Source organism: Odontesthes bonariensis, chromosome 16 (genome assembly GCF_027942865.1).
Source record: "Odontesthes bonariensis isolate fOdoBon6 chromosome 16, fOdoBon6.hap1, whole genome shotgun sequence".
Classification (NCBI taxonomy): domain Eukaryota; kingdom Metazoa; phylum Chordata; class Actinopteri; order Atheriniformes; family Atherinopsidae; genus Odontesthes; species Odontesthes bonariensis.
This window is the reverse complement of record NC_134521.1, coordinates 32545227-32571095: the sequence shown is the minus strand read 5'-3', so window position 1 is coordinate 32571095 and position 25869 is coordinate 32545227. Positions and strand designations below refer to the sequence as shown.

General features: G+C 43.8%; 1 protein-coding gene across 3 annotated transcripts in view; it reads left to right on the top strand.

Moving 5' to 3' along the window:
* slco2b1 (solute carrier organic anion transporter family, member 2B1) overlaps nt 1–25869 on the top strand; it is a 175111-nt gene that overhangs the window by 51211 nt on the left and 98031 nt on the right. For all 3 annotated transcript variants that reach the window (XR_012773138.1, XM_075486928.1, XM_075486927.1), the window contains one exon: nt 1972–2102. Coding sequence is in view for 2 of the 3 variants with exons in the window: in XM_075486928.1 (XP_075343043.1) it covers nt 1972–2102 (131 nt within the window). In the remaining variant the exon portion in view is untranslated. The remainder of the gene's footprint in view (nt 1–1971; nt 2103–25869) is intronic.

The following is a 25869-nucleotide window of genomic DNA, read 5'->3' as shown; positions in this document are numbered from 1 at the left end:
TGGGTCAGGAGATCACTGATGTATTTTGGTCCTAGACCATTCAGAGCTTTATAGACCAGCATCAGAACTTTAAAGTCTATCCTCTGATGGACAGGCAACCAGTGTAAAGACCTCAGAGCTGGACTGATGTGGTCCACTTGTGAGGACTCGAGCAGCAGAGTTCTGAATAAGCTGCTTTAGGTAGACCTGTAAAGATGTTGTTACAGTCATCAAGCCTATCAGAAGGACCACATGCGACTGGTTGGAGACGACGTACAGTTGGTTAAAGGGATAGTTCGCCTCTTTTGACATGAAGCTGTATGACATCCCATATCAGCAACATCATTTATGAACATTTTCTTACCCCCTGCTGCGTCCTGTGAGCCGAGTTCCAGCTTCGTTTTGGGTTTAAAAAATAAAGCGTTTTGTCATGAACATGGGGTTTGGCACCATGTTTTTAGTTTTTAGTTTTGTGTTTTATCATGTTTTAGTTTCTCATGCTTTGGTGTTTAGTCTTTAGTTTTCTACTCCAAGTTTAGTTAAGTTTTGCCATTTGCTTTTCCCTCACTTCCCATGCCAGGTCATTAGTTTCATGCACTCATCAGTCCCCACAGTACTTAGGTTCCCTGTTTGTTCTCAGTTGGTGTGAGATCCTTGCGCCTTCAACATTCACCCTTCACACCACGCCACGCCACGCCAAGTTAAGTCTTTTTGTTTTTTCCAAGCCATGTTCTTTGTTTTGTTTTCATAATTTAGTTCTTGTCATCCGGCTCAGCCGCGCCTTATGTTAACCTTGTTCTGTTTTTGTGAAAATAAATCTAGTCTTGTTTTTTGAAGTCCGCATTCGGGTCCTTACGTCTCGCAAACCAACGCAACATAACAAAATCATTCTCCAGGAAAAAGTCAGACCTCACAATGGCTTGGCCCTATTTTCTCTCCCTTCGTATCACTGCCTGCTGTGTAGACAATGTTTGACAATGTTTAAATCCAGGCTTAAAACAGTTCTATTTAGCTGTGCATATGACACCTGAAAGTATTTTATCTACACTCTTCACTTTTAAATTAATTAATTAATGATTATTTTTTATGTTGTTTTTTTTTTAAATGATTTTATTGCCTTCTTGTGATTTTATGTAGCTGTAAAAGCACTTTGAATTGTGCTCTACAAATAAAATTGCCTTGCCTAGACCGTGCAGACCGAAGTGGAGACCGATCAGTCCCCTGCTTCCGAGCAGCAAACACCGTAACAGGCGCGGCTGTCGGCAGGCGGCAGCACGCAGTGATACGAAGTGAGAGAAAATAGGGCCAAGCGATTGTGAGGTCTGACTTTTTCCTGGAGAACGATTTTGTGATGCAAATGTATTACTCTTTTGAACGCATATTGTTTTGAGAAGCAAAACGCTTTATTTTTTAAACCCCAGCCAACTAGCCGGACTACCTTCATCAACACCAAAACGAGGCTGGAACTCGGCTTACAGGACGCAGCAGGGGGTAAGAAAATGTTCATAAATGATATTGCTAATATGGGATGTCATACAGCTTCATGTCAAAAGAGGCAAACTATCCCTTTAAGTTGGTCTATGTGATCCCGTCCCAGCCCCTGACTTCAGCTGCTCTTATTTACACCGACAACAAGCCGACACTGAGTCAAAAAGCAAAGAGCTGTGTTCTATTGATTAGTGGCTTCAACCACAACAACAAGAGTCGTGATCTCGACCTCAGAAAGTCGCTCTGAGGGACATGAAGAGACATGACACTCATGAAATAACCACACATGAAATCTCTTCCTCGGTCCCAACAAGCTCTGACAGGCTCAGGTTTTAAAGTTCCCACGAGGAGTTTGTCTCAGGGATGAAGGATGTTTCCATGTGTGTGACCATAAGGAGGCGCTGTTTCCACCACAATAGTTTCAATATGATATCAGACTGATAATCAATGTGTTTGATTGGTTATTGGAATGAAATAAAAACTGGTTCCATCTTCTGCTTCCAGGACAGATCAAGCTGGGCCCCAAAGACCTGCGCTGGGTGGGAGCCTGGTGGCTCGGGTTCCTGGTGGCCGCCTGCCTCCTCTTCCTTGCTGCTCTGCCGTACCTCTTCTTCCCCAGAGAGATGCCCAAAGAGGTGAAGCTCCGGAGCCAATTAATCGCTGTGTTTCAGGTCTCAGACGGGTTTGGACGGGTTTGAACAGGTCTCAGATGGGTTTGAACAGGTCTCAGACGGGTTTGAACGGGTTTGGACGGGTTTGAACAGGTCTCAGATGGGTTTGAACGGGTTTGGACGGGTTTGAACAGGTCTCAGATGGGTTTGAACGGGTTTGGACGGGTTTGAACAGGTCTCAGACGGGTTTGAACAGGTCTCAGATGGGTTTGAACGGGTTTGGACGGGTTTGAACAGGTCTCAGACAAGATAGAACAGGTCTCAGGTCCACATCCTGCAGGTTCTGCTTTACTGGAGAACTTATTACTTCCACCTCCAAACCACATGACAGCAGCTGGATTCTTGGATTCTGAGCTGTGTGCTGAGACCAGTTGCATGGTTCTGGTCCTCTTTGGACCAGAGGAGTTCCAGGCTCAGACTCTGATGGGTCAGATATCAGAGTTACTGGATCTCTGTTTAACTTCTCATCTCAAACACTGTTTGTGCATAACTAAATTAAACCACTTTTTAAACTAAGTAATAAATCAAAATTCCTTAAGCCTTAAAGGTTTTAATTAGGGCTGGGCGAGTTAACTCGCTAATTATTTAACGCCGATAAATATTTTATTGCACATTAACGTATGTTTTATTATTTATTTTATCAATGTAAAAGTCTGTTGCTCACAGGCTTCCATCCATCCATCCATTATCTTCCGCTGGTCTGGGGATCGGGTCGCGGGGGCAGCAGCTTGAGTAAAGAGACCCAGACGTCTCTGTCCCTGGCCACTTCCTCCAGCTCTTCTGGGGGGACCCCGAGGCGTTCCCAGGCCAGCCGAGAAACATAGTCTCTCCAACGTGTCCTGGGTCTTCCCCGGGGCCTCTTCCCAGTGGGACGGGCCCGGAACAACTCACCGGGGAGGCGTCCAGGAGGCATCCTAACCAAATGCCCGAGCCACCTCATCTGACTCCTCTCGATGCGGAGGAGCAGCGGTTCTATTCCGAGCCCCTCCCGGATGACCGAGCTTCTCACCCTATCTCTAAGGGAGAGCCCAGACACCAGCGCTCGAAATTAACGGTGTCCCGACGTCCCGGGGACCATAAAAAATTACACAGGGACACAACATTATCATATCTGGGACAATCGTGGGACAATGAGAAAAAAACTTTAAAAAAAAAAAAGTTATTATTATTAGTTACTTATTATAAGCCCCCTCTGTCCATTTTAATTGTTTAAAAAGCTAACAGCGAAAAATACATTGATGTTCATGCATGTCGGTCCATCAGTACAGAGCAGCGCATTCTAGAATGTTCTAGAATCTTTGGCCCAAGTCTGCCCTCACTTGCTAGAGTTAGAACTAACGCTAGTACTAGGTCTACTACGTGCAAGACACAGTTTACAGAATCAAATCATTCTCACACGCGTGACAAGAGCTGAAGACTGAAAATGTTAAGGTGGTTAAAACGGGCCGTGACGAGCTGTCAAAACGGCAAAACCGGAAGTGCGTTACTCACTGCGGCTAGCTTTAGTAGCGCCGAATTCTGAAAGCTGAAATTGAATAACCTCTCAGAACGCCGCTCTGAAGCTGCTTTTAAAGACTTCCCACCTATCTGTTTGTTCTGTTAAGTACTGTGTTAAGGCACGTATTGTATGGCATATGTGGTGTAAAGTTGGCTAAGCATTTGAGTGAAGTTCTTTTGATGGGAAAACTCAGTAGTACTGAGTCTGCACTACTGTGTGGTTGTCGCTTGGGTTTGTCGTTGTCACAATTCATGCAACACAACTCTTTATCAGCAGTGCATTTCTGATATCTGCTTTACAGTAGCTCTTTTCCGTTAACGGGACGAGAGCAGGCAAAACGGCAAAACCGTTTTGCCTGCGGCTAGCTTTAGTAGCATCAAATATTGAAGGTACAAGTAGATGAAATGAACATGAAAGGGGTGTTGTTTTCAACTATAGTGTAGTGCAGATGCTGTGAGATGAAACATTTTCTAAATGAGCTGTTTGGCTCCTTTAAATAAACAGGTGTCTATTCAGTGCGGTCGCCAAAGTTAAAAAAACTGGAAATGGAATAAGTCTTATTTTGAAGAAGATATTGTATATGACAGGACATGTCATTTGCGTTTTGTAACTTTTATTGTAACATTGCAGTTACAAATATAGGCCTAATACAATATTCAGATGATTCTTAACCACTCCGCTCAATTTCAGACAAGAGAAAAATGGGGACACTATTGCTTGCATTCGGGACAATACAACACAGAATTCGGGACCACTGGGGGACACAAAGAAAAAAAGTTAATTTCGAGCCCTGCCAGACACCCTGCGGAGGAAACTCATTTCGGCCGCTTGTATTCGCGATCTCGTTCTTTCGGTCACTACCCACAGCTCGTGACCATAGGTGAGGGTAGGAACATAGATTGACCGGTAAATCGAGAGCTTCGCCTTCTGGCTCAGCTCCTTCTTCACCACGACGGGCCGGTGCAAAGCCCGCATCACTTCAGACGCCGCACCGATCCGCCTGTCAATCTCCAGCTCCATTCGTCCCTCACTCGTGAACAAGACCCTGAGATACTTGAACTCCTCCACTTGGGGAAGGATCTCATTCCCGACCCGGAGAGAGCATTCCACCCTTTTCCGGCCGAAGACCATGGTCTCGGATTTGGAGGCGCTGATTCTCATCCCAGCCGCTTCACACTCGGCTGCGAACCGCTCCAGTGAGAGCTGAAGGTCACAGCCCGACGACGCCAACAGAACCACATCGTCCGCAAAAAGCAGAGACCCGATTCTGAGGTCGCCAAACCGGACCCCCTCAACGCCCTGGCTGCGCCTAGAAATTCTGTCCATAAAAATTATGAACAGAATCGGTGACAAAGGGCAGCCCTGACGGAGTCCAACCCTCACAGGAAACATGTCCGACTTACTGCCGGCAATCCGGACCAAACTCTGACACTGCTCACAGGCTTGTATTTTGTAAAAATCTGCTGCTCACAAGCTTTTATTTTGTAAAAGTCTGTCGCTCACAGGCTTTTATTTTGTAAAAGTCTGTCGCTCACAGGCTTTTATTTTGTAAAAGTCTGCTGCTCACAGGCTTTTATTTTGTAAAAGTCTGTTGCTCACAGGCTTTTATTTTGTAAAAGTCTGCTGCTCACAGGCTTTTATTTTTTAAAAGTCTGTCGCTCACAGGCTTTTATTTTGTAAAAGTCTGTCGCTCACAGGCTTTTATTTTGTAAAAGTCTGCTGCTCACAGGCTTTCATTTTGTAAATTAGTACATTGTACATTTAGCGTCATAATGAATGTTATAATTAGGGCCGAGCAAGATAACTCATTATTATCGCATTAATGTGTTCATATTTTATCGTGCATTAATGCAGGTTTTATTATTGGGGGTCCTAGCAGCGAAGCTGCAGGAACCCATTGAGTTAGTAGCTTTTCCTATTATTGGGGGTCCTAGCAGCGAAGCTGCAGGAACCCATTGTGTTAGTAGCTTTTCTTATTATTGGGGGTCCTAGCAGCGAAGCTGCAGGAACCCATTGAGTTAGTAGCTTTTCCTATTATTATTGGGGGTCCTAGCAGCGAAGCTGCAGGAACCCATTGTGTTAGTAGCTTTTCCTATTATTATTATTGGGGGTCCTAGCAGCGAAGCTGCAGGAACCCATTGGATTAGTAGCTTTTCTTATTATTGGGGGTCCTAGCAGCGAAGCTGCAGGAACCCATTGTGTTAGTAGCTTTTCTTATTGGGGGTCCTAGCAGCGAAGCTGCAGGAACCCATTGGATTAGTAGCTTTTCCTATTATTATTATTTTTCCGTTTCCGCTGCAATTGAAGTCTATGGCAGCCCCCTGAACGCTATGGTAAAAAGTTGTGAAATTTGGCACACGCAATCAGCCAAGTGCCAAATTAAAACTCAAGAAATTTCATGGCCCAAGTGCGTACTCTCTAGCGCCACCAACACGCCAAAGTTCAAAGTACATTCAGCCTAATAACTTTGGACTACATGGTCCAAATTTCACAAATGAGGCATCCCTGGAATCCTTGGATCATGACGAGTCCAACGCACCCTATGACGTCAATTTGCGTGTGCCTAGATTTTCCGCCATTTTGAATTTTATCAAAAAGCTTAAAAAAGCATTTCAGGTCACAGAGTTTGTACAATTTTCACGAAACTTGGAACATACATTCTTAAGACCAAGCCGCACAAAAGTTATCCAAGGGAATTTTTAATTAGGCTTCCATTTTTCCATAAAAGCCAATCAAACTTGAGGTTGACGCCCCCAAACCGGAAGTGAGGCCATATCTTGGCAACCATTTGATGTTATGATGTCAAACTTATAACACAGATTTAAGACCAAGATGGTAAGAGGCCCAACAAGTTTGGTGACGTTCGGCCTATAGGTGGCGCTATATGTAGCCAAAATGCATTTTTGCTCATATCTTTGGACCCCTTGGTCCACATTTCACAAATGAGGTACCAGTAGAATCCCTGGATAAGGTCGAGGTCAACACACTTAATGACGTCATTTGCGCCATCTTGGATTGTCCGCCATTTTGAATTTAATCAAAAACCTTCAAAAAGCATTTAAGGCCACTAAGATTGTCTAATCTCCACGGGACTTGGCCCATAGAATCTTCAGACCAAGCCGCACATAAGTTATCATGTGGATTTTTTTATTACACTTCCGTTTAACCGCGGCAGCCAATCAAACTCTACGCCGACGCGCAAACGGGACATTTGGCCAAATCTCTGCGATGCATTGTTGTATCAATGCCAAACTTGGTGCATGGACTCACGACCCCTTCCTAAGAAGCCCAAGCCTTGCCTATTGGGCCGTTCTGCTAGGACCCCCACATCGCTGCTTGCAGCTATATTTGGGGGTCCTAGCAGCGAAGCTGCAGGAACCCATTGTGTTAGTAGCTTTTCTTATTGGGGGTCCTAGCAGCGAAGCTGCAGGAACCCATTGTGTTAGTAGCTTTTCCTATTATTATTATTAGGGACCGAGCAGTGAAACTGCAAGGACCCTATTGTATCTGTAAGGTTTATTATTATTATTATTATTCTTTCTTTCTTTCTTTCTTATTCTTTGCAAAAGGTATGCGAAAACTCAGGAAATTTTGCGAGCGCCACGTGCTAGTCGACGACATGAAAGAATCTAAACATTATATCTTTGGGAGTTGCTCATTGGCTCTGTAGCGCCCCCTACGGTGCTTAAAAATGGTGCCCGCAATGGGGTTAGTTTCGCGTAGGACAATGAAATTCGGTACACTGATTCACCATGCCCAGACGCACAAAAAAGTCTCTTGCCGCCATGGTCCCACGTAGACAGGAAGGCGGCCATTTTGGATGGAAAGTGCGTCTTCGTGCCATTTTTGACCGATTAAATGCCTTGCATAAGATCGAACTTGTCCTACACATTTCATGCTACAGACTTCAAACTTGGCCAGGTTACTCTTAAGACATGGGGGGGGAAATTCATGGAGAAACTTTTTCAAAACTTAAAGGGCGTGGGCGTGGCAACTCCTCAAAGTTCGATGACTCGCCATCACTCGCCACAAAAAATTAAGTCGCTTATAACTCCCACATACATTATCCAATCTGTCCCAAACTTCATACGGTGAATGCTGGACCTAGCTTGAACGCGTACATATTATCATAACGACATCCACCTATAGCGCCACCTGCTGGTGGTCGGAAACATCTCTTTTTTTCCACATCTCGCATTTGATCGAACTCGTCCTACAGATTTAATGCTACAAGCTTCAAACTTGGCCAGATTACTCTTAAGACATGGGGGGAAAGAGTCATGGAGAAACTTTTTCAAACCTCAAAGGGCGTGGCCGTGGCGACGCCTCAAAGTTATGACTCGCCATGAAGAATTAAGTCGCTTCTAACTTCCACACTCATTATCCAATCTGTCCCAAACTTCATACGGTGAATGCTGGACCAAGCCTGAACGCGTACATATTATCATAGTGACATCCTCCTATAGCGCCACCTGCTGGTGGTCGGAAATGTCATTTTTTGCCACACCTCACATTTTATAAAACTCCTCCTACAGATTTAATGCTACAAGCTTCAAACTTAGCCAGGTTACTCTTAAGACATGGGGGCAAATATTCATGGAGAAACTTTTCCAAACTCTGAACAATTCGGGCGTGGTCAGGCGGTGAAAAACGTGTGATGGTGTTTGTGATTTGAAAGCCTTATCATCATCACAACGTCATGAAACTTGGCACACACGTCCATCCTGAACACCTCGTACGTATGTGAAGGGTATCGTGTGTGGGCGGAGCAAAGTGGCTCAGTGGCGCCCCCTAGGGTACTTAAAAATGGTCCACACATTGGGGTTAGTTTTGCGTGGGACGACGAAATTCGGTACACTCATTCATCATGCCCAGACGCACAAAAAAGTCTCATGCCGCCATGGTCCCACGTCCACAGGAAGTCGGCCATTTTGGATGGAAAGTGCGTTTTCGTGCCATTTTTGACCGATTCTACACCTTGTATAAGATCGAACTTGTCCTACAGATTTAATGCTACAGACTTCAAACTTGGCCAGGTTACTCTTAAGACATGGGGGGATAAATTCATGGAGAAACTTTTTCAAACCTCAAAGGGCGTGGGCGTGGCGACGCCTCAAAGTTTGATGACTCGCCATCACTCGCCACAACAAATTAAGTTGCTTATAACTCCCACATACATTATCCAATCTGTCCCAAACTTCATACGGTGAATGCTGGACCCAGCCTGAACGTGCACATATAAAAAAGTGATATCCACCTACAGCGCCACCTAATGGTGGTCGGAAACTTCATTTTTTTCCTCACCTCTTATTTGATCAAACTCCTCCTACATATTTCATGCTAAAATCTTCAAACTTGGCCAGGTTACTCTGAAGACATGAGGGCAAAACTTCATGGAGAAACTTTTCCAAACTCTGAACGGTGTGGGCGTGGCCAGAGGTGAAAATCGTGTGATGGCGTTTGTAATATGAAAGCCTTATCATCATCGTAAAGTCATGAAACTTGGTACACACGTCCACCCTGACGACCTTGTGCGTATGTAAAGGGTATTGTGTGTGGGCGGAGCAAAATGGCTCAGTGGCGCCCCCTAGAAATTTTCAAAAACCCCTATGCATTGGGGTTATTGCGTGCTCGTACGTACGCAATGGAAATCGTGCGTGTGAGCAGAGCTGCGCGACTACGGCGTCCAGCGCATGCCCAACGTGCGCACATCCCAACGTACGCACACTCGGTCCCGCTCACAGCTGCTTGCAGCTTTCTAGTTATTATTGATCTACTTTCCGCTGCAATTGAAGTCTATGGCAGCCCCATGAACGCTATGGTAAAAAGTTGTGAAATTTGGCACACGTGATCAGCCAAGTTCCAAAGCCAAAGTCAAGAAATTTCATGCCCCAAGAGCTTACTCTCTAGCGCCACCAACACGTCAAAGTTCAAAGTGCATTCAGCCTAATAACTTTTGAATACTTTGCCCAAATTTCACAAACAAGACATCATTGGAATCCTTGGATCATGACGAGTCCAACGCACCCTATGACGTCAATTTGCGTATACTTAGATTTTCCGCCATTTTGAATTTTATCAAAAAGCTTAAAAAAGCATTTCAGGTCACAGAGATTATCCAATTATCACGAAACTTGGCACATAGACTCTTAAGACCAAGCCGCACAAAAGGTATCGTGTGGAATTTTTAAATAGGCTTCCATTTTTCCTTAAAAGCCAATCAAACTCGAGGTTGACGCCCCCAAACCGGAAGTGAGGTCATATCTTGGCAACCATTTGATACCATGACGTCAAACTTATAACACAGACTCAAGACTGCTAAGGTAAGAGGCCCAAGAAGTTTGGTGACGTTCGGCCTATAGATGGCGCTATAAGTAGCAAAAATGCATTTTTGCTCATATCTTTGGACCCCTTGGTCCAAATGTCACAAATGAGGTATCAGTAGAATCCCTGGATAAGGACGAGGTCAACACACTTAATGACGTCATCTGCGCCATCATGGATTTGCCGCCATTTTGAATTTAATCAAAAACCTTCAAAAAGCATTTCAGAACACTAAGATTGTCCAATCTCCACGGGACTTGGCACATAGAATCTTCAGACCAAGCCGCACATAAGTTATTATGTGGATTTTTTTATTTAACTTCCGTGTAACCGCGGCAGCCAATCAAACTCCATGCCGACGCGCAAATGGGACATTTTGCCGTATCTCTGTGATGCATTGATGTATTGATGCCAAACTTGGTGCATGGACTCACGACGCCTTCCTGAGCAGCCCAAGCCTTCCCTATTGTGCCATTCTGCTAGGACCCCCACATCGCTGCTTGCAGCTATATTTATTCTTCTACTTTCCGCTGCAATTGAAGTCTATGGCAGCCCCATGAACGCTATGGTAAAAAGTTGTGAAATTTGGCACACGTAATCAGCCAAGTGCCAAAGCCAAAGTCAAGAATTTTCATGCCCCAAGAGCTTACTCTCTAGCGCCACCAACACGTCAAAATTCAGAGTCTATTAAGCCTAATAACTTTGGACTCCATAGTCCAAATTTCACAAATGAAGCACCGTTGGAATCCTTGGATCATGACGAGTCCAACGCACCCTATGACGTCAATTTGCGTATATCTACATTTTCCGCCATTTTTAATTTTATCAAAAAGCTTAAAAAAGCATTTCAGGTCACACAAATTGTCCAATTTTCACGAAACTTGGCACATAGACTCTTAAGACCAAGCCGCACAAAAGTTATCGTGTGGAATTTTTAATTAGGCTTCCATTTTTCCATAAAAGCCAATCAAACTCGAGGTTGACGCCCCCAAACCGGAAGTGAGGTCATATCTTGGCAACCATTTGATATCATGACGTCAAACTTATGACACAGACTCAACACTGCTAAGGTAAGAGGCCCAAGAAGTTTGGTGACGTTCGGCCTATAGGTGGCGCTATATGTAGCAAAAATGCATTTTTGCTCATAACTTTGGACCTCTTGGTCCACATTTCACAAATGAGGTACCAGTAGAATCCCTGGATACGGACGAGGTCAACACACTTAATGACGTCATGTGCGCCATCTTGGATTGTCCGCCATTTTGAATTTAATCAAAAACCTTCAAAACGCATTTCAGGCCACTAAGATTGTCCAATCTCCACGAGACTTGGCACATAGAATCTTCAGACCAAGCCGCACAAAAGTTATTATGTGGATTTTTTTATTTAACTTCCGTGTAACCGCGGCAGCCAATCAAACTCCATGCCGACGCGCAAATGTGACATTTTGCCGTATCTCTGCGACGCACTGATGTATTGATGCCAAACTTGGTGCATGGACTCACGACGCCTTCCTGAGCAGCCCAAGCCTTCCCTATTGTGCCATTCTGCTAGGACCCCCACATCGCTGCTTGCAGCTATATTTATTGGGGGTCCTAGCAGCGAAGCTGCAGGAACCCATTGAGTTAGTAGCTTTTCCTATTATTGGGGGTCCTAGCAGCGAAGCTGCAGGAACCCATTGTGTTACTAGCTTTTCTTATTATTCCTCTACTTTCCGCTGCAATTGAAGTCTATGGCAGCCCCATGAACGCTATGGTAAAAAGTTGTGAAATTTGGCACACCTAATCAGCCAAGTGCCACAACCAAAGTCAAGAAATTTCATGCCCCAAGAGCTTACTCTCTAGCGCCACCAACACGCCAAAGTTCAAAGTGCATTCAGCCTAATAACTTTGGACTACTTGGTCCAAATTTCACAAATGAGGCATCGTTGGAATCCTTGGATCATGACGAGTCCAACGCACCCTATGACGTCAATTTGCGTATACCTAGATTTTCCGCCATTTTGAATTTTATCAAAAAGCTTAAAAAAGCATTTCAGGTCACAGAGATTGTCCAATTTTCACGAAACTTGGCACATAGACTGTTAAGACCAAGCCGCACAAAAGTTATCCAAGGGAATTTTTAATTAGGCTTCCATTTTTCCATAAAAGCCAATCAAACTCGAGGTTGACGCCCCCAAACCGGAAGTGAGGTCATATCTTGGCAACCATTTGATATCATGACGTCAAACTTATAACACAGACTCAAGACTGCTAAGGTAAGAGGCCCAAGAAGTTTGGTGACGTTCGGCCTATAGGTGGCGCTATATGTAGCAAAAATGCATTTTTGCTCATAACTTTGGACCTCTTGGTCCACATTTCACAAATGAGGTACCAGTAGAATCCCTGGATACGGACGAGGTCAACACACTTAATGACGTCATGTGCGCCATCTTGGATTGTCCGCCATTTTGAATTTAATCAAAAACCTTCAAAACGCATTTCAGGCCACTAAGATTGTCCAATCTCCACGAGACTTGGCACATAGAATCTTCAGACCAAGCCGCACAAAAGTTATTATGTGGATTTTTTTATTTAACTTCCGTGTAACCGCGGCAGCCAATCAAACTCCATGCCGACGCGCAAATGTGACATTTTGCCGTATCTCTGCGACGCACTGATGTATTGATGCCAAACTTGGTGCATGGACTCACGACGCCTTCCTGAGCAGCCCAAGCCTTACCTATTGTGCCATTCTGCTAGGACCCCCACATCGCTGCTTGCAGCTATATTTATTGGGGGTCCTAGCAGCGAAGCTGCAGGAACCCATTGAGTTAGTAGCTTTTCCTATTATTGGGGGTCCTAGCAGCGAAGCTGCAGGAACCCATTGTGTTACTAGCTTTTCTTATTATTGGGGGTCCTAGCAGCGAAGCTGCAGGAACCCATTGAGTTAGTAGCTTTTCTTATTATTATTATTATTATTCATCCGTTTCCGCTGCAATTGAAGTCTATGGCAGCCCCATGAACGCAATGCGAGAAAGTTGTGAAATTTGGCACACGTAATCAGCCAAGTGCCAAAGCCAAAATCAAGAATTTTCATGCCCCAAGAGCTTACTCTCTAGCGCCACCAACACACCAAAGTTCAAAGTGTATTCAGCCTAATAACTTTTGACTACTTGGTCCAAATTTCACAAATGAGACATCGTTGGAATCCTTGGATCATGACGAGTCCAACGCACCCTATGACGTCAATTTGCGTATACTTAGATTTTCCGCCATTTTGAATTTTATCAAAAAGCTTAAAAAAGCATTTCAGGTCACACAGATTGTCCAATTTTCACGAAACTTGGCATATAGACTCTTAAGACCAAGCCGCACAAAAGTTATCGTGTGGAATTTTTAATTAGGCTTCCATTTTTCCATAAAAGCCAATCAAACTTGAGGTTGACGCCCCCAAACTGGAAGTGAGGTCATATCTTGGCAACCATTTGATGTTATGACGTCAAACTTATAACACAGACTCAAGACGGCTAAGGTAAGAGGCCCAAGAAGTTTGGTGACGTTCGGCCTATAGGTGGCACTATATGTAGCCAAAATGCATTTTTGCCCATATCTTTGGACCACTTGGTCCAAATGTCACAAATGAGGTACCAATGGAATCCCTGGATGAAGCCGAGGTCAATGCACATCATGACGTCATCAGCGCCATCTTGGAATGTCCGCCATTTTGAATTTAACTGAAAACCTTCAAAAAGCATTTCAGGCCTCTGAGATATTCCAATCTCAACGGAACTTGGCAAATAGGATCTTCAGACCAAGCTGCACATAAGTTATCATGTGGATTTTTTTATTTCACTTCCGTGTAACCGCGGCAGCCAATCAAACTCCACGCCGACGCGCAAATGGGACATTTGGCCGTATCTCTGCGATGTATTGATGTATCGATGCCAAACTTGGTGCATGAACTCACGACGCCTTCCTGAGCAGCCCAAGCCTTGCCTATTGTGCCATTCTGCTAGGACCCCCACATCGCTGCTTGCAGCTATATTTCCTCTACTTTCCGCTGCAATTGAAGTCTATGGCAGCCCCATGAACGCTATGGTAAAAAGTTGTGAAATTTGGCACACCTAATCAGCCAAGTGCCACAACCAAAGTCAAGAAATTTCATGCCCCAAGAGCTTACTCTCTAGCGCCACCAACACGCCAAAGTTCAAAGTGCATTCAGCCTAATAACTTTGGACTACTTGGTCCAAATTTCACAAATGAGGCATCGTTGGAATCCTTGGATCATGACGAGTCCAACGCACCCTATGACGTCAATTTGCGTATACCTAGATTTTCCGCCATTTTGAATTTTATCAAAAAGCTTAAAAAAGCATTTCAGGTCACAGAGATTGTCCAATTTTCACGAAACTTGGCACATAGACTGTTAAGACCAAGCCGCACAAAAGTTATCCAAGGGAATTTTTAATTAGGCTTCCATTTTTCCATAAAAGCCAATCAAACTCGAGGTTGACGCCCCCAAACCGGAAGTGAGGTCATATCTTGGCAACCATTTGATATCATGACGTCAAACTTATAACACAGACTCAAGACTGCTAAGGTAAGAGGCCCAAGAAGTTTGGTGACGTTCGGCCTATAGGTGGCGCTATATGTATCAAAAATGCATTTTTGCTCATATCTTTGGACCCGTTGGTCCACATTTCACAAATGAGGTACCAGTAGAATCCCTGGATACAGACGAGGTCAACACACTTAATGACGTTATTTGCGCCATCTTGGATTGTCCGCCATTTTGAATTTAATCAAAAACCTTCAAAACGCATTTCAGGCCACTAAGATTGTCCAATCTCCACGAGACTTGGCATATAGAGTCTTCAGACCAAGCCGCACATAAGTTATTATGTGGATTTTTTTAGTTAAATTCCGTGTAACCGCGGCAGCCAATCAAACTCGATGCCGACGCGCAAATGGGACATTTGGCCGTATCTCTGCGATGCATTGGTGTATCGATGCCAAACTTGGTGCATGGACTCACGATGCCTTCCTGAGCAGCCCAAGCCTTCCCTATTGTGCCATTCTGCTAGGACCCCCACATTGCTGCTTGCAGCTATATTTATTATTCCTCTACTTTCTGCTGCAATTGAAGTCTATGGCAGCCCCATGAACGCTATGGTAAAAAGTTGTGAAATTTGGCACACTTAATTAGCCAAGTGCCAATCACAAACTCAAGAATTTTCATGGCCCAAGAGCTTACTCTCTAGCGCCACCAACACGCCAAATTTCAAAGTGCATTCAGCCTAATAACTTTTGACTACTTGGTCCAAATTTCACAAACAAGACATCATTGGAATCCTTGGATCATGACGAGTCCAACGCACCCTATGACGTCAATTTGCGTATACCTAGATTTTCCGCCATTTTGAATTTTATCAAAAAGCTTAAAAAAGCATTTCAGGTCACAGAGATTGTCCAATTTTCTTAGAAACTTGGCACATAGACTCTTAAGACCAAGCCGCACAAAAGTTATCGTGTGGAATTTTTAATTAGGCTTCCAATTTTCCATAAAATTCAATCAAACTCTAGGTTGACGCCCCCAAACCGGAAGTGAGGTCATATCTTGGCAACCATTTGATATCATGACGTCAAACTTATGACACAGACTTAAGACTGCTAAGGTAAGAGGCCCAAGAAGTTTGGTTACGTTCGGCCTATAGGTGGCGCTATATGTAGCAAAAATGCATTTTTGCTCATATCTTTTGACCCGTTGGTCAACATTTCACAAATGAGGTACCAGTAGAATCCCTGGATACAGACGAGGTCAACACACTTAATGACGTCATTTGCGCCATCTTGGATTTTCCGCCATTTTGAATTTAATCAAAAACCTTCAAAACGCATTTCAGGCCACTAAGATTGTCCAATCTCCACGAGACTTGGCACATAGCATCTTCAGACCAAGCCGCACATAAGTTATTAGGTGGATTTTTTTATTTCACTTCCGTGTAACCGCGGCAGCCAATCAAACTCCATGCCGACGCTCAAATGGGACATTTGGCCGTATCTCTGCGATGCATTGATGTATCGATGCCAAACTTGGTGCATGGACTCACGACGCCTTCCTGAGCGGCCCAAGCCTTCCCTATTGTGCCATTCTGCTAGGACCCCCACATCGCTGCTTGCAGCTATATTTATTCCTCTACTTTCTGCTGCAATTGAAGTCTATGGCAGCCCCATGAACGCTATGGTAAAAAGTTGTGAAATTTGGCACACGTAATTAGCCAAGTGCCAATCACAAACTCAAGAATTTTCATGGCCCAAGAGTCTACTCTCTAGCGCCACCAACACGCCAAATTTCAAAGTGCATTCAGCCTTATAACTTTTGAATACTTGGCCCAAATTTCACAAACAAGACATCATTGGAATCCTTGGATCATGACGAGTCCAACGCATCCTATGACGTCAATTTGCGTATACTTAGATTTTCCGCCATTTTGAATTTTATCAAAAAGCTTAAAAAAGCATTTCAGGTCACAGAGATTGTCCAATTATCACGAAACTTGGCACATAGACTCTTAAGACCAAGCCGCACAAAAGTTATTGTGTGGAATTTTGAATTAGGCTTCCATTTTTCCATAAAAGCCAATCAAACTCGAGGTTGACGCCCCCAAACCGGAAGTGAGGCCATATCTTGGCAACGATTTGATGTTATGACGTCAAACTTATAACACAGACTCAAGACTGCAAAGGTAAAAGGCCCAAGAAGTTTGGTGACGTTCGGCCTATAGGTGGCGCTATATGTAGCCAAAATTCATTTTTGCCCATATCTTTGGACCACTTGGTCTAAATGTCACAAATGAGGTACCAATGGAATCCCTGGATAAAGCCGAGGTCAAAGCATATCATGACGTTATCAGCGCCATCTTGGAATGTCCGCCATTTTGAATTTAATCAAAAACCTTCAAAAAGCATTTCAGGCCTCTGAGAGTGTCCAATCTCGACGGAACTTGGCAAATAGAATCTTCAGACCAAGCCGCACATAAGTTATTATGTGGATTTTTTTATTTCACTTCCGTGTAACCGCGGCAGCCAATCAAAATCCATGCCGATGCGCAAATGGGACATTTGGCCGTATCTCTGCGATGCATTGATGTATCGATGCCAAACTTGGTGCATGAACTCACGACGCCTTCCTGAGCAGCCCAAGCCTTGCCTATTGTGCCATTCTGCTAGGACCCCCACATCGCTGCTTGCAGCTATATTTATTGGGGGTCCTAGCAGCGAAGCTGCAGGAACCCATTGTGTTAGTAGCTTTTCTTATTATTATTATTATTATTATTATTGGGGGTCCTAGCAGCGAAGCTGCAGGAACCCATTGAGTTAGTAGCTTTTCCTATTATTATTATTATTATTATTATTCCTCTACTTTCTGCTGCAATTGAAGTCTATGGCAGCCCCATGAACGCTATGGTAAAAAGTTGTGAAATTTGGCACACGTAATCAGCCAAGTGCCAAAGCCAATGTCAAGAATTTTCATGGCCCAAGAGCTTACTCTCTAGCGCCACCAACACGTCAAAGTTCAAAGTGCATTCAGCCTAATAACTTTTGAATACTTGGCCCAAATTTTACAAACAAGACATCATTGGAATCCTTGGATCATGACGAGTCCAACGCACCCTATGACGTCAATTTGCGTATACTTAGATTTTCCGCCATTTTGAATTTTATCAAAAAGCTTAAAAAAGCATTTCAGGTCACACAGATTGTCAAATCTTCACGAAACTTGGCACATAGACTCTTAAGACCAAGCCGCACAAAAGTTATCGTGTGGAATTTTTAATTATGCTTCCATTTTTTCATAAAAGCCAATCAAACTCGAGGTTGACGCCCCCAAACCGGAAGTGAGGTCATATCTTGGCAACCATTTGATATCATGACGTCAAACTTATGACACAGACTCAAGACTGCTAAGGTAAGAGGCCCAAGAAGTTTGGTGACGTTCGGCCTATAGATGGCGCTATAAGTAGCAAAAATGCATTTTTGCTCATATCTTTGGACCCCTTGGTCCAAATGTCACAAATTAGGTATCAGTAGAATCCCTGGATAAGGACGAGGTCAACACACTTAATGACGTCATCTGCGCCATCATGGATTTGCCGCCATTTTGAATTTAATCAAAAACCTTCAAAATGCATTTCAGGCCACTAAGATTGTCCAATCTCCACGGGACTTGGCACATAGAATCTTCAGACCAAGCCGCACATAAGTTATTATGTGGATTTTTTTATTTAACTTCCGTGTAACCGCGGCAGCCAATCAAACTCCATGCCGACGCGCAAATGGGACATTTTGCCGTATCTCTGTGATGCATTGATGTATTGATGCCAAACTTGGTGCATGGACTCACGACGCCTTCCTGAGCAGCCCAAGCCTTCCCTATTGTGCCATTCTGCTAGGACCCCCACATCGCTGCTTGCAGCTATATTTATTCTTCTACTTTCTGCTGCAATTGAAGTCTATGGCAGCCCCATGAACGCTATGGTAAAAAGTTGTGAAATTTGGCACACGTAATTAGCCAAGTGCCAATCACAAACTCAAGAATTTTCATGGCCCAAGAGTCTACTCTCTAGCGCCACCAACACGTCAAAGTTCAAAGTGCATTCAGCCTAATAACTTTTGACTACTTGGTCCAAATTTCACAAACAAGACATCATTGGAATCCTTGGATCATGACGAGTCCAACGCACCCTATGACGTCAATTTGCGTATACCTAGGTTTTCCGCCATTTTGAATTTTATCAAAAAGCTTAAAAAAGCATTTCAGGTCACAGAGATTGTCCAATTATCACGAAACTTGGCACATAGACTCTTAAGACCAAGCCGCACAAAAGTTATCGTGTGGAATTTTTAATTAGGCTTCCATTTTTCCATAAAAGCCAATCAAACTCGAGGTTGACGCCCCCAAACCGGAAGTGAGGTCATATCTTGGCAACCATTTGATATCATGACGTCAAACTTATAACACAGACTCAAGACTGCTAAGGTAAGAGGCCCAAGAAGGTTGGTGACGATCGGCCTATAGGTGGCGCTATATGTAGCAAAAATGCATTTTTGCTCATATCTTTGGACCCCTTGGTCCACATTTCACAAATGAGGTACCAGTAGAATCCCTGGATAAGGACGAGGTCAACACACTTAATGACGTCATTTGCGCCATCTTGGATTGTCCGCCATTTTTAATTTAATCAAAAACCTTCAAAACGCATTTCAGGCCACTAAGATTGTCCAATCTCCACGAGACTTGGCACATCGAATCTTCAGACCAAGCCGCACATAAGTTATTATGTGGATGTTTTTATTTAACTTCCGTGTAACCGCGGCAGCCAAGCAAACTCCATGCCGACGCGCAAATGGGACATTTGGCCGTATCTCTGCGATGCATTGATGTATCGATGCCAAACTTGGTGCATGGACTCACGACGCCTTCCTGAGCAGCCCAAGCCTTCCCTATTGTGCCATTCTGCTAGGACCCCCACATTGCTGCTTGCAGCTATATTTGATCTACTTTCTTCTGCAATTGAAGTCTATGGCAGCCCCATGAACGCTATGGTAAAAAGTTGTGAAATTTGGCACACGTAATTAGCCAAGTGCCAAAGCCAAACTCAAGAATTTTCATGCCCCAAGAGTGTACTCTCTAGCGCCACCAACACGCCAAAGTTCAAAGTGCATTCAGCCTAATAACTTTTGACTACTTGGTCCAAATTTCAAAAATGAGGTATCGTGGGAATCCTTGGATCATGACGAGTCCAACGCACCCTATGACGTCATTTTGCGTATGCCTAGATTTTCCGCCATTTTGAATTTAATCAAAAAGCTTAAAAAAGCATTTCAGGTCACAGAGATTGTCCAATTTTCACGAAACTTGGCACATAGACTCTTAAGACCAAGCTTCACAAAAGTTATCCAAGGGAATTTTCAATTAGGCTTCCATTTTTCCATAAAAGCCAATAAAACTCGAGGTTGACGCCCCAAAACCGGAAATGAGGTCATATCTTGGCAACCATTTGATATCATGACGTCAAACTTATAACACAAACTCAAGACTGGTGAGGTAAGAGGCCCAAGAAGTTTGGTGACGTTCGGCCTATAGATGGCGCTATAAGTAGCAAAAATGCATTTTTGCTTATATCTTTGGACACCTTGGTCCAAATTTCACAAATGAGGTACCAATGGAATCCCTGGATGCAGCCGAGGTCAATGCACATCATGAGGTCATGAGCGCCATCTTGAATTGTCCGCCATTTTGAATTTAATCAAAAACCTTCAAAACGCATTTCAGGCCACTAAGATTGTCCAATCTCCACGAGACTTGGCACATAGAATCTTCAGACCAAGCCGCACATAAGTTATTATGTGGATTTTTTTATTTCACTTCCGTGTAACCGCGGTAGTCAATCAAACTCCATGCCGACGCGCAAATGGGACATTTGGCCGTATCTCTGCGATGCATTGATGTATCGATGCCAAACTTGGTGCATGGACTCACGACGCCTTCCTGAGCAGCCCAAGCCTTGCCTATTGGGCCATTCTGCTAGGACCCCCACATCGCTGCTTGCAGCTATATTTATTATTGATCTACTTTCTGCTGCAATTGAAGTCTATGGCAGCCCCATGAACGCTATGGTAAAAAGTTGTGAAATTTGGCACACTTAATCAGCCAAGTGCCAAAATGAAACTCAAGAATTTTCATGGCCCAAGAGCTTACTCTCTAGCGCCACCAACACGTCAAAGTTCAAAGTGCATTCAGCCTAATAACTTTTGAATACGTGGTCCAAATTTCACAAACAAGGCATCACTGGAATCCTTGGTTCATGACGAGTCCAACGCACCCTATGACGTCAATTTGCGTATGCCTAAATTTTCCGCCATTTTGAATTTAATCAAAAAGCTTCAAAAAGCATTTCAGGTCACAGAGATTGTTCAATCTTCACGAAACTTGGCACATGGACTCTTAAGACCAAGCCGCACAAAAGTTATCCAAGGGAATTTTTAATTAGGCTTCTATTTTTCCATAAAAGCCAATCAAACTCGAGGTTGACGCCCCCAAACCGGAAGTGAGGTCATATCTTGACAACCATTTGATATCATGACGTCAAACTTATAACACAGACTCAAGACTGCTAAGGTAAGAGGCCCAAGAAGTTTGGTGACGTTCGGCCTATAGGTGGCGCTATATGTAGCAAAAATGCATATTTGCTCATAACTTTGGACCCCTTGGTCCACATTTGACAAATGAGGTACCAATAGAATCCCTGGATAAGGTCGAGGTCGACACACTTAATGACGTCATTTGCGCCATCTTGGATTGTCCGCCATTTTGAATTTAATCAAAAACCTTCAAAACGCATTTCAGGCCACTAAGATTGTCCAATCTCCACGAGACTTGGCACATAGAATCTTCAGACCAAGCCGCACATAAGTTATTATGTGGATTTTTTTATTTCACTTCCGTGTAACCGCGGCAGCCAATCAAACTCCATGCCAATGCGCAAATGGGACATTTGGCCGTATCTCTGCGATGCATTGATGTATCGATGCTAAATTTGGTGCATGGACTCACGACGCCTTCCTGAGCAGCCCAAGCCTTCCCTATTGTGCCATTCTGCTAGGACCCCCACATCGCTGCTTGCAGCTATATTTATTATTATTGGGGGTCCTAGCAGCGAAGCTGCAGGAACCCATTGTGTTAGTAGCTTTTCCTATTATTATTGGGGGTCCTAGCAGCGAAGCTGCAGGAACCCATTGAGTTAGTAGCTTTTCCTATTATTGGGGGTCCTAGCAGCGAAGCTGCAGGAACCCATTGTGTTAGTAGCTTTTCCTATTATTATTGGGGGTCCTAGCAGCGAAGCTGCAGGAACCCATTGTGTTAGTAGCTTTTCCTATTATTATTATTGATCTACTTTCCGCTGCAATTGAAGTCTATGGCAGCCCCATGAACGCTATGGTAAAAAGTTGTGAAATTTGGCACACGTAATCAGCCAAGTTCCAAAGCCAAAGTCAAGAAATTTCATGCCCCAAGAGCTTACTCTCTAGCGCCACCAACACGCCAAAGTTCAAAGTGCATTCAGCCTAATAACTTTGGACTACTTGGTCCAAATTTCACAAATGAGGCATCGTTGAAATCCTTGGATCATGACGAGTCCAACGCACCCTATGACGTCAATTTGCGTATACCTAGATTTTCCGCCATTTTGAATTTTATCAAAAAGCTTAAAAAAGCATTTCAGGTCACAGAGATTGTGCAATTTTCACGAAACTTGGCACATAAACTCTTAAGACCAAGCCGCACAAAAGTTATTCAAGGGAATTTTTAATTAGGCTTCTATTTTTCCATAAAAGCCAATCAAACTCGAGGTTGACGCCCCCAAACCGGAAGTGAGGTCATATCTTGGCAACCATTTGATATCATGACGTCAAACTTATAACACAGACTCAAGACTGCTAACCGAAGAGGCCCAAGAAGGTTGGTGACGTTCGGCCTATAGGTGGCGCTATATGTAGCAAAAATGCATTTTTGCTCATATCTTTGGACCCCTTGGTCCACATTTCACAAATGAGGTACCAGTAGAATCCCTGGATAAGGACGAGGTCATTACACTTAATGACGTCATTTGCGCCATCTTGGATTGTCCGCCATTTTGAATTTAATCACAAACCTTCAAAACGCATTTCAGGCCACTAAGATTGTCCAATCTCCACGAGACTTGGCACATAGAATCTTCAGACCAAGTCGCACATAAGTTATTATGTGGATTTTTTTATTTAACTTCCGTGTAACCGCGGCAGCCAATCAAACTCCATGCGACGTGCAAATGGGACATTTGGCCGTATCTCTGCGATGCATTGATGTATCGATGCCAAACTTGGTGTATGGACTCACGACGCCTTCCTGAGCAGCCCAAGCCTTCCCTATTGTGCCATTCTGCTAGGACCCCCACATCGCTGCTTGCAGCTATATTTATTATTGATCTACTTTCCGCTGCAATTGAAGTCTATGGCAGCCCCATGAACGCTATGGTAAAAAGTTGTGAAATTTGGCACACCTAATCAGCCAAGTGCCAAAACCAAAGTCAAGAAATTTCATGCCCCAAAAGCTTACTCTCTAGCGCCACCAACACGTCAAAGTTCAAAGTGCATTAAGCCTAATAACTCTTGACTACTTGGTCCAAATTTCACAAATGAGGCATCGTTGGAATCCTTGGATCATGACAAGTCCAACGCACCCTATGACGTCAATTTGCGTATGCCTAGATTTTCCGCCATTTTGAATTTTATCAAAAAGCTTAAAAAAGCATTTCAGGTCACAGAGATTGTCCAATTTTCACGAAACTTGGCACATAGACTCTTAAGACCAAGCCGCACAAAAGTTATCCAAGGGAATTTTTAATTAGGCTTCCGTTTTTCCATAAAAGCCAATCAAACTCGAGGTTGACGCCCCAAAACCGGAAGTGAGGCCATATCTTGGCAACCATTTGATGTTATGACGTCAAACTTCTAACACAGACTCAAGACTGGTAAGGTAAGACGCCCAATAAGTTTGGTGACGTTCGGCCTATAGGTGGCGCTATATGTAGCAAAAATGCATTTTTGCTCATATCTTTGGACCCCTTTGTCCACATTTCACAAACGAGGTACCAGTAGAATCCCTGGATAAGGACGAGGTCAACACACTTAATGACGTCATTTGCGCCATCTTGGATTGTCCGCCATTTTGAATTTAATCAAAAACCTTCAAAACGCATTTCAGGCCACTAAGATTTTCTAATCTCCACGAGACTTGGCATATAGAATCTTCAGACCAAGCCGCACATAATTTATTATGTGGATTTTTTTATTTAACTTCCGTGTAACCGCGGCAGCCAATCAAACTCCATGCCGACGCGCAAATGGGACATTTGGCCGTATCTCTGCGATGCATTGATGTATCGATGCCAAACTTGGTGCATGGACTCACGACGCCTTCCTGAGCAGCCCAAGCCTTGCCTATTGTGCCATTCTGCTAGGACCCCCACATCGCTGCTTGCAGCTATATTTGGGGGTCCTAGCAGCGAAGCTGCAGGAACCCATTGTGTTAGTAGCTTTTCCTATTATTGGGGGTCCTAGCAGCGAAGCTGCAGGAACCCATTGAGTTAGTAGCTTTTCTTATTATTATTATTCATCCGTTTCCGCTGCAATTGAAGTCTATGGCAGCCCCATGAACGCAATGCGAGAAAGTTGTGAAATTTGGCACACGTAATCAGCCAAGTACCAAAGCCAAAATCAAGAATTTTCATGCCCCAAGAGCTTACTCTCTAGCGCCACCAACACACCAAAGTTCAAAGTGTATTCAGCCTAATAACTTTTGACTACTTGGTCCAAATTTCACAAATGAGACATCGTTGGAATCCTTGGATCATGACGAGTCCAACGCACCCTATGACGTCAATTTGCGTATACCTAGATTTTCCGCCATTTTGAATTTTATCAAAAAGCTTAAAAAAGCATTTCAGGTCACACAGATTGTCCAATTTTCACGAAACTTGGCATATAGACTCTTAAGACCAAGCCGCACAAAAGTTATCGTGTGGAATTTTTAATTAGGCTTCCAATTTTCCATAAAATCCAATCAAACTTGAGGTTGACGCCGCCAAACCGGAAGTGAGCTCATATCTTGGCAAACATTTGATGTTATGACGTCAAACTTATAACACAGACTCAAGACTGCAAAGGTAAGAGGCACAAGAAGTTTGGTGACGTTTGGCCATTAGGTGGCGCTATATGTAGCAAAAAGGCATTTTTGCTCATATCTTTGGACCCCTTGGGCCAAATTTCACAAATGAGGTACCGTTGGAATCCCTGAATGCAGACGAGGTCAACGCAACAAATAATGTCATATGCGCCATCTTGGATTGTCCGCCATTTTGAATTTAATCGAAAACCTTCAAAAAGCATTTCAAGCCACTGAGATTGTCCAATCTCCACGGAACTTGGCACATAGAATATTCAGACCAAGCCGCATATAAGTTATTATGTGGATTTCTTTATTTCACTTCCGTTTAACCGCGGCAGCCAATCAAAATCTATGCCGACACGCAATTGAGACATTTGGCCGTATCTCTGCGATGCATTGATGTATCGATGCCAAACTTGGTGCATGGACTCATGACGCCTTCCTGAGCAGCCCAAGGCTTGCCTATTGTGCCATTCTGCTAGGACCCCCACATCGCTGCTTGCAGCTATATTTCTTCTACTTTCCGCTGCAATTGAAGTCTATGGCAGCCCCATGAACGCTATGGTAAAAAGTTGTGAAATTTGGCACACCTAATCAGCCAAGTGCCAAAACCAAAGTCAAGAAATTTCATGCCCCAAGAGCTTACTCTCTAGCGCCACCAACACGCCAAAGTTCAAAGTGCATTCAGCCTAATAACTTTGGACTACTTGGTCCAAATTTCACAAATGAGGCATCGTTGGAATCCTTGGATCATGACGAGTCCAACGCACCCTATGACGTCAATTTGCGTATACCTAGATTTTCCGCCATTTTGAATTTTATCAAAAAGCTTAAAAAAGCATTTCAGGTCACAGAGATTGTCCAATTTTCACGAAACTTGGCACATAGACTGTTAAGACCAAGCCGCACAAAAGTTATCCAAGGGAATTTTTAATTAGGCTTCCATTTTTCCATAAAAGCCAATCAAACTCGAGGTTGACGCCCCCAAACCGGAAGTGAGGTCATATCTTGGCAACCATTTGATATCATGACGTCAAACTTATAACACAGACTCAAGACTGCTAAGGTAAGAGGCCCAAGAAGTTTGGTGACGTTCGGCCTATAGGTGGCGCTATATGTATCAAAAATGCATTTTTGCTCATATCTTTGGACCCGTTGGTC